At 41.3% G+C, this 12,723-nt stretch overlaps 1 protein-coding gene across 6 annotated transcripts in view; it reads right to left on the bottom strand.

Moving 5' to 3' along the window:
- Positions 1-238: 238 nt before the first annotated feature.
- The window catches only part of CNTNAP4 (contactin associated protein family member 4), a gene marked incomplete at its 5' end in the record, with an annotated part of 290,283 nt that continues 277,798 nt past the window's right edge, over positions 239-12,723 (bottom strand). For 2 of the 6 annotated variants that reach the window (XM_079996015.1, XM_079996017.1), the window contains 3 exons: positions 239-4,966; positions 11,048-11,119; positions 12,143-12,364. In XM_079996015.1, the coding sequence (XP_079852141.1) occupies positions 4,773-4,966; positions 11,048-11,119; positions 12,143-12,364 (488 nt within the window). In that variant the 3' untranslated portion in view covers positions 239-4,772. Of the gene's footprint in view, positions 4,967-5,574; positions 5,710-6,271; positions 6,462-7,306; positions 8,105-11,047; positions 11,120-12,142; positions 12,365-12,723 lie in introns of those variants that run through there. The other 4 variants (XR_013843755.1, XM_079996016.1, XM_079996019.1 and 1 more) reach the window with 4 other exon arrangements.

Raw genomic sequence — 12,723 nt, forward strand, 5'->3', positions numbered from 1 at the left:
TAAACGAGTTCATCTTTTAGATCTGGCCTGTAACATATGCATACATAGGTAGACATATGCGCTGGTGAACTCTGGCTTTCAAAATATGAATGGGCATTAGCTTCCTGTAAGAAACTGTTATTTTACACTATACAGCTATAGACAAATAAGCATTCAATCAAACTAGATCTTCTAAACTCCTTCAGATAAAACCAAAAAGGTATCCTTCCCCCACCAGCAATATGTGATATCCTTTAGACTTCCTTCCTTCCTTCCTTCCTTCCTTCCTTTAAATCTATACTCTCTGGCACAAGATGTAGGGACTCTCCTGGTACATTTTCTTTCCTTTATGAAAAGTACCCAAAACAATGTAATCTCATACATGTCTACTTAGAAGTAAATCCAATTTTTTAAAAGGCTTTACTTCCAGGTCAGTGTTTATAGGATTTCCACCAAAGGAATATTTGCAGTACAATCCTACACATATCAACTCAAAAGTAAGTCCCATTGAATCCAATGTGGCTTACTGCCTGGTAGGTGGGTTTAGGATTGCAGCTTTAAATAACCATTCCTTAAGACATAAAAATGATTTTTTTAAAAAAAATAATGACATGAACTTCAGATATATAAGAGATCATAGGGAAATGATGTAGTAAATCAAGTGTAGATTTTCATCTTATTCACAGTTGAAGGTTTTTTTTACAAAGAATAATGTAGAAGGTGCCTTTGAAAGTTGGTAAAATGGCAACAACAATTTTAAGTGCCTGGCCTTTAAGGGACAACAATCTGATTGGATATTTTTAGTGACAGATTCTCACTCTCAGGGGGGAAAGTGTGTTTGTGTGAGAGAGATTGAGAGTGAAAGAGATTGATTTAACACAATTTAGTCACAGCAGCAGTATAATAACCTTGAATGAATGCTTCTGGAAACAATGAAGAACCTAAGCTCATTCCCTAAAATGAATGGACCTGGGGCTGGCACAATGGTCTGAGTTCTTTGGACATGTAAGAGAAGTGGATCCAAGCAAAACGGAATAATAATAGCAAAACGGAAGCATGAATGACATCAAGGTGGCAGGATGATAATCAAAGAAATAAGATCAGAGTTAACCATCTAGCTGATAGGTTTGGCTGCAAGTGTACTAGCACATTCAAGTATCATGAATTAATTGTATATGCTGGATATGGGACAATTCTAGAGAAGCAACAGATGCATCAGCAAGAACTTCAGCCTTGGAGAAAAGGGTAATGTTAGTCTGTTGCAGCAAAAGCATATGGCAACTTCAAAACGAGTAACACATTTTGATTGTGACATGTTTTTGTCATGCATCTGATGAAGCTGAATCTGGCCAGAAAAATCTTTTGCCACAATGTGTTTGTTAAAGGTGGATATAGGCTTCAAGTTGATATAGTGAGATTAATGGGATTTAAGGTGTCATTTCTCTGTTAGCTGTGAGTTCTCCTCCCACACCATTGGCTGAGCTGCTGTGATGTCATAATTTCATAAATTTCATAATTTCAGTAAAACCATCAGAGCAGCTTCTGTGAAGGATATGAAAAGGCAGTTTGGTTGGGAGAGAAAATTTGGGGCAGGTTGGTGGGTTACAAGGAGTCCTGTGTTGCTGTTGGGAAGAGCAAAAACAAAACAAAACGAGTTCTGTTAAAGGAGAAAGGTGGAATTTGAGAAGCTGAATGGGACAGGGGCCTAGGGTATGAAATCCCAGACGAGAAGACACGGAAGGATATAGAAAAAGGACACAGTTGACTTAGAAGCTCTTTCACTCTCTCTGTGTGTGCTCACGCACAATGCTCAGGAAAGAAGAATAGAAAAAGCACGCTCATCTTAAGTAGGACTGAGGAAAACCACACACAGGGCTGAAATGTTAGTGGATAGGCAATGGCACTTTGGAATCTGGGGAATTTGTGACCAATGAGGTGTTGATGAAGGCCTGCATTTCATGTTTATTCCAACAAACTGGATTTTTTTTGGGGGGGGGTGCAAGTATTCAGCTTTGATATAAATTAATTTCAGAATTAGGAACATGATACCCACATAAAAGTTCCAAGAAAAACACAAACCACCTTCAGCTATTATTTTTTTTGGAAATGTTCTTCAATGTTTATGCATTCAAGAAGCCAACCAATTGTTTGGCTTTCTGTCATGTATCTCATGGTAAGTAAGCCCATTTAGGGGCAACCTGGGAGTTCATAATGATGAATACTGCACAGAAGAGCAAGTCCAGACCACATATACTATTGTAGTTAAGATTGCTAGTGTCCAAACTTTGGGACAGGGCAAGATGAAGACAGAAAGAGCTAGGTCTATAATTTGGGGACTGCTGAGGCAGAGAGTCAATAAGTTACTGTAGGTCAGTACCTTGCTTTCTATGCATAATGCTTAACTGTTAACCCATATTCTGTTAATTTTGTATAATGAAATTTCATTCACACATATCACTAGTGACATAGGAGCTGTTCAACCTTAGGAGCTTGCATACTAATGAGATTTGCACCTGACTACTGGCATCACATGCCAATGGCCCCTTCCCATCCAATTTTTCTTTTCTGGGAGAAGGGCAGTCAAGTGATTGTTGTAAGGTGCCATGAAACTCAAACTGGGGACTCTTGTCAGCTGGGTCTAGGGCCAACCCTGTGTCATCAGGGCAACTCTCATAATGACGTAGTTATTAGCTTGTTTTTGCTGTGTTGTAGATCTATAAAATGGCTAGAGGTGATACTCATCAGCTCAAATGAACCAGGTGATTTAAGGAACCGACAGATGTCTAACTGGCTCTGTATAATGTTGATCCAAGGCTGGTTCCTTAATCTGAACAACTCATGGTTGTGAGTGGCCACACAGAGTGTCCTGCCTTGTCTGCTCCACAACCTGATGACAACAGCATCTTAGATCATGTAACTTGCTTCAACTGGACTCACAGTTGCTGCATTTTATATTTTACCTGTAATACCTCTGGTCTGTATCATTTGCCTCTGACTGCTGGCACTGGCAGTGGCTCTGTCTGCAAGTTTCCAGTATTCAGACACATATTGCTCCAATCTGGGATTTTACCATAGTGACGGAGTTTCCAACAGTGCTAGCAGAATTTGCAACTACAACCTTGGTCTCTAAAGAATCTGAAATCTTCCTAACACAGCTTTCAGATAATGAAAGGCTTGAAATATTCGCTCTTTCTCTCTCTCCTAAATAAATTCTAGAACCTTGCTCGCCTTTTGTGGTTACCATGTTTTTGCAAAAAATAAAATTAAAATAAAAATGCACGGAAGGTTTTAACCTGCTGCTACCAATACAACCTGCCTGCAGATATAGGTCAAAAGATATTGTTACAACATATGGGCATGCTATTACTCAGAGTTAAGCTCTGGCTTCTTAGACAATGAAATTTCATTCAGTTGAGCCACTGAAAAATCAACTCAGCATGGGTTACAACCAAGCTGACACTCACAGTTTGTTATGAGATCACTACTCATCAAGCAAGGTTTGCCAGTATGGCACCCATGGGCACTAGTGTGCCTGCCAGTATCTTCTACGGCAACTGGGAATGGTCACAATAATTATCCCTCAAAATCCACAATACACAAGAGACGGACTGCTCTTGCTGCTCAGTTCGTGTTTGCACTGGCTCAGCCTTCTCCTCTTTGAATACACCCCCTTAAATACCCCACCCCCATTTCATTGGATCTCCATCCTGACATCTGCTCTGAACAGAGAAGATGTGCAAATAACTTCTCCATTAGATTGGGTGTGGAGGCAGCTAATATAGCTGCCTTTCTTCACCACAGATGGGGTGGTTGATGGGAGGAAAACATGAACACACCATTTTGTGGTCCAGCCTTTTTTAACTTCTCCTTGGGTTGTGGTAGCCATTATGTCATTAACACACACCCCATTTTGAGACAAGCTAAACCATTCACAGCAGCCATTTTGTGACTGGCACCCATGGCACTTTATCAAATTGTCGCACGTGCCCACTGGCCGCCCCAAAATTTGGCAACCCCTGCTGTAGATGAACTGTGTTCTATGTTCAGTCTCAGTATTCCTCAGAGAGTAATACACATTGACTTGGGGGCAAAAATGATGCAGAAGACAGCATGGGGTTGTGTTTTGTGTGTGTGTGTGCATCTTAAACTACAAACACTGGAACTGGTCAGCCATGAATGGAAACAACATATTCAATATCAGTAATTTGAGCTGATTACTGGAAAGTAAGTATTATATCAGGTTCGGAATCCAATGCAGACGTAGGCACTCTCAGACAATATTAATTTAACGGTCTCAATTAACTGTGCTGAACTCTGCTTTGGATTGTAACCCAAATGGTTAAAAGAAATCATTACAGTTCATTTGAACAACACTCCTAAAGAGCTGGGGTAGGGGGTAAGTGGAAAGGAGGGGAGGGGAGGGAGAAACAAAACTGCGTTACGATTTCCCCCATTCAAAACCCATGTTCAGAATGCACGTTAAAACTTCCGTTCTAGAAAGTCACAGCAGAACAGCCGAAAACTACCAACAATGAAATTGGTTACAATATCTAATTCACTGTTACATAAAATGCATTTACGTTATAATAGCTAAGGAATGCATGTCATTTAAAGAGGCCTCCCATCGCAATCAGTGAAACTGAACATACGCAGTTTAATAGGTTTCAGAGCCATTTTGCTTGTCCTTCGAGTGCAACAGCGTTTTAATTTTTATTTTTGTCCGTTGAGAGCCCCTGGCTTAGCAAGGAAGTCACATCATTGATATTATTAATAAACTATATCATAAATGTGAATCAGAAGAAGTACTCCTTTTGACTTTCGTTGACTGTGTTTTGCATGCTGAGTTCACTTTTCAGGGCAGTCTCAGCACTGTCCTCCTTTTCTGATCCTTTCACCTCCTTTTTTTTATATACACTCTTTTTTTTATAAATCCGTACAGCTATGGCAGCAATGCAAAGCAGGATGAATATCACGACGGCTATCACACCTGGGGGAGAAAAAAAAGAACAAAGTGAGAAGTCATGTTACATCAGTAATAAAAATAAGGACTTTTAATAATTTCTGCAGCCCTCCTTAGTGCATGAAGTGTTTTTATCCCCACTGCAAACCTGTGACGTCACTTAAGCTGAAGAATGAACTTGCCCAAGGTCAACTAGTGACCTCAGTGGGGTCTGAACCAGGAATCTTCAGTTATGCCAGCTGTCCCATGACAAAAGATGACTAGGGATAATATTTTGCTGTTGAGAATCAACCAGTCATTCACAGCTTGATAGTGAAGGCACTATTATAATAGACCTTACTATAAATTGATATGGCTTCCTGTTATTGGGTTTAATTTTATAAGTGTGGTGCAGGTAATGTTGACTTAAAGGTAAAGGGACCCCTGACCATTAGGTTCAGTCGTGGACAACTCTGGGGTTGCGGCGCTCATCTCGCTTTACCGGCGGAGGGAGCCGGCATACAGCTGTGGCCAGCATGTGGCCAGCATGACTAAGCCGCTTCTGGCGAACCAGAGCAGCGTACGGAAACACTGTTTACCTTCCCACCTGAGTGGTACCTATTTATCTACTTGCACTTTGACATGCTATCGCTACTGAAGAAGTCCGTCCTGGTTTGTCCTCACTTCAGATGAGCAGCAATGCCTGTCTGTCCTTCCTTCCTTCCTTCCTTCCTTCCTTCCTTCCTTCCTTCCTTCCTCACTAATCCTGCTAGGTTATGGAACCTGGAAGACTGTACAGGGAAGGAAAAGCTGGGAGAACTATACACAATTGATTTTTAGCCAGTCAGCTGCATAGAACACATGTTTCAGGAGTCTAATCCCATCTAAATGTCACAGCTGATATTGTTTAGAATGAGAAATAAAGCAATATATGTTTATGGTTGCCCAATGATTGGCAGTTTAGCCATCATTATTTGGGACAATGTGCTTTAATATATGTTGTCATCTTTCTGTAAGCCAGGGATGGAGAACCTGGAATCCAGACTTCCATCATCTAGATGGCCACAGGTACCCCGTTCCTGTTCCAAACTGTCTTTTTCTTCCATTTGAGTCGCCAGGCTGCTAGAAGTGCATTCATGCCAACCAAAACACCTTAAAATGACAGTGGGAGATGACTTCCATATGAAACACAGGTATATTTCTAAGACCTCATTCATGCTTGTGTGCACTGTGCATCTGTTTTCTATATTTGATGACTAGCGGCACACTGTGTGAACTAATTTAAATATTAGAAGCTTCTTTTTGTTTCTCTAATCCTCTTAGTTTACTGTTACAAATATATTAATAAATTACCTCTTACTTTGGAAAACACTGTTTGGGGTTGACGTGAGGCAATACAGTTATCCTGCTTGTGATATGATATTTTGATGGCCAACTCATATCCTGCAAGTAACACTGACATCTTGAAATCAACAAGAGATGTAGAAGTCAAACCAATTACCGATTATTTTGGCAAATCTTTGACAGAATATTTGGGTAATCCCTGCGTTAAGTCAGGACAACAGAAAAGCACTTTGATTACCCTTGAAACCAAATATGCATCTGCTTACTAGGCTATAAATTTACTCTAATCAGGAACAACAACAGTTTAGGTATATTTATGCTCACTATACTATTGGCAACAGTTTAAAATTGATGTAGATATGTGCAGTCCTAGCCTGCACAAAATGTTCCACAGAATGTCAAGAACATAATTTATAAGGTGTAACGTTCAAAAAGAAAGAACAATGAGAACATAATTATAAATGTTCCAGTCAGGGGGTTTTTTTACACCTTAATTACTATTATCAGTTCATTTAATATTTCAGGAGATGAAATGGCATTTAGGGTTTTCCCCCTCCAGTGTTAGTAGTTCTAACATTTTCACAGCATAGGTGATGTAACTGATGTGTACAGTTCATAGCAGCAAATGAAGCAGTTTGCTGGACTGAAATAACTGTGGGACAATGTGACACACCCTATTTTTGAAGGCAGGCTCTTATATTCTAGTTTACTGCAATAGGGATTGGTGATTGGTAGTGGGGAGCTAACCACAGGTAGGAGCAAAAAGAATTGTAGTGACAAAGCATCACAGTCCTCCAAGCTACAAAGATTTGAGAAAGGTTAAAGGAAAGTTAAGCACCTGGATGAATTAGATGGATTAGATTGGCCAGGGCACCCTTTACACAATGAGTACCCCACAAGGATTTGTATTGAGACATGTGCTATTTAACATGAAGAAATGATCTGCAGTCATTATTATCTGAAAACTCAATCAGTCTATGCAAAGTTCCAACAGACTCTCACCAAATTTGCCAAAATTGCAAGTAAGCTTTTAAAGCAAGTAAAGTATAATGCGATGCACATTGGAAATGAAGAATAAGAAGATAATGATATCCTAACTCTTCGGGAAAGAGATGTTTGGCCATGAGAGGCAGTTCAGTGGAAATATCAGCACAGTGCGCAGTGGTGTTAGGAAGGCAAAATCCATGTTAGGGTTGATTAGAAAAAGAATGGAAAATGAAACAGCCAGCATCATGCTGCCTAGGTATAAATCTATGGCAAAACCAATAATATTATGTATAATTTTGGTAGCCCAATCTCTAAAAGAGGATCAGAGAGTTGCAAAAGGTAGAGCAAGAACGAATGAACAAATCTAACCAAATTGATCAAGGAGTTGGAAAAACCCCAAATGAGGGAGGAACTGTTGCCTTTATGTCTGGCTTGTGGACACTCCAAAACCAAACAAATTTTTGGCAGGAACAAATGGAAAGTAAGCCTTTCCCTATGTTCCTGCAACCTTCTTTGTTCATATGTGAAAATATTTCAAATTCAGCCATGTGAAACGGCAATGACTGGCCTAACATTTAAGCAGAAGACATGAGACTTTTATCATCTGGAGTTCAACTTGCTTTAAGGCAATGATTAATGTAGATAATAAGTCCTTAATGAGGTACCTAACGATTAGAGGATGCCATCATTTCAGCTGCAGCAGCTGTATAGGTGAGCGCATATTCTTGTTTTAGCAAAATATCCTTTTCACCTTTTCCAATCCTAAATGCTCAAGGTCTCATCTCAATGGGAATTGGTAGTTTTCCGTTCCACTAAATTCCTCAAGTCTGTCACTTATCGGTGGTTTCCAACGACCTTACCAAAAAACAACAAACCCGCTATTCGTAAGTTAACCAGAGGTTATCAAAGATAACAGTTGGTTTCTATTCTTTCTTCTCTATCCTTTAAAAAAACCCCACACAACTTAATGGAAATTGGGTGGTTGAATTATATTGTAGAGAAACCATTTGTAGGGGGGAAGAATGCTTTTTCTTCACCCCTGTTCCCAGGGGAAAATAATGCCATCAGAAAACTCTGAGTCTCATAGAATAACTCCTTAAAAATAATCACTGAAGCTTACAGATTTATACTTGCTCGTACACTAGTCATAGAAACTGAAATCCTCTTGAGAACTCTGAGTCCCCAAACACATATTGTTCAGGCATTCTTGACTTTTCTTCCTTCATTCTGAACAGATAAAAATAGTCAGTTTCCTAGAGGTTCCAAAGAATGAAATTTGACCAGATTTTGTGACTTCCAGTCCTCTATCTCAGCTGCAGGGCCATGCTCATCTTTTAGCCTGTCCTAATATTTGCCACTTTATTAACCATCTAATTAAAGTGAATTATTTTCATTTTATTTGATTTGGCATGGTTAGATAATCTAACATCAAATAATTCTAGTTTCCTTTGGGTTTGTAAAACCCTTTGCAGACATTCAGTGAACTAATAGAGGGATGACACTCATTTGCACCCAGCATCAGCTATGGCCATAGCTGTCAACTTTTCCCTTTTCTTGTGAGGAATCCTATTCGGAATAATGGTATTTCCCTTTTAAAAAGGGGAAAGTTGACAGCTATGGGTATGGCCCCCTTTCCTACTTTTGGAGTAAACGGAAGTGAAGCCTGCTCCAATGCGATCCACTTCTCTTGTCCTGCCTCCAAGCCACCATGGATAGGTCAAATTTGAATTTTTGGGTTTGGTGGGAACCCCAGCAAGCACCGCGGCAACCAAAGGGGCAGAGCAACGGCCAGCAGAGCAGCGTGGCTTCAAGAGGACGGTGGGGCTGTGTGTCGGGCCGCAAACCTCGCCCACTGCCAGACCCAGTAAGCGGTTATTGCAGACATCCAGTGAACTAATGGAGGGAGGGCAATCATGATTGTATCCATAGCCTCACCTTCTGTGTTCACCAGGTGTTTGTGCAGATCCTATGCACTTACAGTTTGCAGATTTCCAGACCATGGGGATGAAGCCTACACACACACACACACACACACGCACGCACACACACACACACACACACACAGACGCTTTCTCTCTCTCTCATATTGTTATGCACGCATTCACTGAACATTTGAAAAGGGCTACTGTCAATGTAATAAGAGGCATATGAAGGGCTCAGAAAAGGTCCTAGTGGAATTCTGTAAGTCAAATAGGAAAGCTGTTATGGATATAAATGTGGCAGTGGGGGGAATTATCTTATATCCTAGTAGTCCAACTGAACTATATTCTGACCAACAGCCAGGAGTCAGAGTGGTTGCATCACCTGAAATTAACTGTAAAAAAGGTAAAGGACCCATCACAGTTAAGTCCAGTCACAAACGACTCTGGGGTTGCGGCGCTCATCTCGCTTTACTGGCCAAGGGAGCCGACGTTTGTCCGCAGACAGTTTTTCCAGGTCATGTGGCCAGAATGACTAAGCCGCTTCTGGTGAAACCAGAGCAGCGCACGGAAACACTGTTTACCTTCCCACCGTTTACCTATTTATCTGCTTGCACTTTGATGTGCATTCGAACTGCTAGGTTGGCAGGAGCTGGGACCAAACAACGGGAGCTCACCCCGTCATAGGGATTTGAACCGCTGACCTTTCAATTGGCAAGCCCTAGGCTCAGTGGTTTAGACCACAGCACCACCCGTGTCCCGGAAATTAACTGTACACAGACTTAAATGGGTTTTGGAGCATGCTTCTCAAATTGTCAGGATTAAGCCATCTATAATGTATTCAAAAGGGACGCGGGTGGCGCTGTGGTCTAAACCACTGAGCCTAAGGCTTGCCGATCAGAAGGTCAGTGGTTCGAATTCCCGTGATGGGGTGAGCTCCCATTGTTCGGTCCCAGCTCCTGCCCACCTAGCAGTTCAAAAGCCTGTCAAAGTGCAAGTAGATAAATAGGTACCACTCCAGCGGGAAGGTAAACGTCGTTTCTGTGCGCTGCTCTGGTTCACCAGAAGCGGTTTAGTCATGATGGCCACATGACCCAAAAGCTGTCTGAGGACAAACGCCGGATCCCTTGGCCTATAGAGCAAGATGAGCGCCGCAAACCTAGAGTTGTCCATGACTGGACCTAACGGTCAGGGATGCCTTTACCTTTACCTTTAATGTATTCAAAATTTGTTCAGTGACTCTTGAAAAAATTGGCATAGCAGATAGAAAGTGAGGGGAACAAAAGGATTACACATTTTTCGAAGTGGGCCAATTACCCTAGTACTTCTATATGTTTTCCTCACCTCAATTAAGTGATAGGCATCCTGTTGGCAAAAAACTATTTGTTGTTGAGAGAGAGAACAAGTCTTGGGCTAGGCTAACACCCCCATCATCTGTAGTTGACAGTATCCCCACATTGTGAGGAAATGGCAATATGGAACACGCCCATGGCTTTGGGGGTAAAAAACCTTTTTTAAAAAACACTTCATACACTTTGCTACAGAAATGACAAAGGATGCTGCAGAGGACATAAAACTTACTCAGCCTTTTCCAACCAATAGCGAAGATGAGATCCACACTTCCACCCCAAGTTGACCAAATCTGCTCTGTTAAATTTGAAGGGCACTGGAAACACATAACAGCCATACACTCAGGAGCTACTGTATAACCAACAATGACTTCCTGGAGCATGTTCATTTGTGTGTTTTCAGACTTGTGAATGCCCTAAAACATGGTTGGGGTTGCAGTTGGTTTGGCACCTGTTCACTTTGCATTATTACTGAAAGATCCAAAGGTATTTAAAAATGGCACCAGCTGGCCTATTACGGTCCCTATTACCTCCAATAATTGCAGAGTCACTCCTTATTGCATTAGCTAAAGGTTCTCCCTCATCTATTGGTCCCGAATGATCTGTAGCAGAAACAAAAAGGGAAAATGACAGAGGCAAGCAGAGGGAGGAGAGTTTTCAATATATCCATGTACACAGCTACAGCCTACATACTGTATGCAATGACATACAGCTATACAAAACGGGTACACAATAGTATATATGCAAGGCTGCTAAGAACAAGGGTGTTTGGGGGGGTGTTGTTGTTGCTTTTAATTCACTGTGTATAATTAAACTGCACATACAAAAAATAAAAAAAATAAACAGAGGGAAAGACATAGGTTGAGAGGGTGGGGGGAAAAGAACCCAGTACAGCGGTGCCTCGCAAGACGAAAAGAATCCGTTCCGCGATTCTCTTCGTCTAGCGGTTTTTTCGTCTTGCAAAGCAAGCCCATTGACGGCTTAGCGGATTAGCGCTATTAGCGGCTTAGCGGCTTAGCAGCTTAGAAAAAGGGGGGGAGGGGGAAAAAGTCGAAAAAACTCGCAAGACATTTTCGTCTTGCGAAGCAAGCCCATAGGAAATTCGTTTTGCGAAGCACCTCCAAAACGGAAAACCCTTTCGTCTAGCGGGTTTTTCATCTTGCGAGGCATTCGTCTTGCGGGGCACCACTGTACCTTTGGACCCTATCCTTTAGGTTTGCTGCTAGGCAACCTAATACTGAAGAAGAAGAAGAAGAAGAAGAAGAAGAAGAAGAAGAAGAAGAAGAAGAAGAGGAGGAGGAGTAGTTTGGATTTGATATCCCACCTTTCACTCCCCTTCAGGAGTCTCAAAGCGACTAACAATCTCCTTTCCCTTCCTCCCCCACAACAAACACTCTGTGAAGTGAGTGGGGCTGAGAGACTTCAAAGAAGTGTGACTGGCCTAAGGTCACCCAGCAGCTGCATGTGGAGAAGCGGAGACACGAACCCGGTTCCCCAGATTACGAGTCTACCGCTCTTAACCACTACACCACACTGGCTGTCGAGTTTCTCTTACTGAAACTCTGAACCTTTGTCTTGTATTCTGTTTCAGGGTGTAGAACAAATGAGAGCCATATGCTTGCTACCTGCAAATGAATGAGTTGTTTCACTTGATGTTGAGTCAGCTCCTGCTAAAGTGCCGCAGTTGGACTGGGTGAAATGTCCTTTCACAGTGACTGGAGCTGAGCTGGAATGGTGCAGCGCAGACTTCAGGGGAGTGATATGGTTGAATTGCACTGAAGAGAGACATCCAACGAACCCCTGAGAGTTTGCCTTCATGGTGTCTGGGTCTACATCACTATTCTCTGCTAATCAAAAGAAACAGAAGGAAATTAATCATAGTGCAAATGTACAAAACAAAGAGACAGAAGAATAATTGAATAATTAACCTGTATTCCTCTGAGCCTCTATGCACATTGGCAACATATGCAAATTTGCCATCTCCCCATTTTTGGACTGCTTTTAATGAGAATATATTCATTATATATGTGTGTGTGCATGTGTGAGAAAGAGAGAGAGAGAGAATATGAATGGCAGTTACTAGTCTGCCAATAAATATATTTTTTAATTAGCTATAGCACATTCAAAGCCCAAACTGTAAAACTCAATTCAGATGTTTTAATTATTGCATATATTTATATTCATTCTCCATAAACTTCAAACATTA

The sequence above is a fragment of the Podarcis cretensis genome, assembly GCF_951804945.1.
Source record: "Podarcis cretensis genome assembly, chromosome: 11".
NCBI lineage: Eukaryota > Metazoa > Chordata > Lepidosauria > Squamata > Lacertidae > Podarcis > Podarcis cretensis.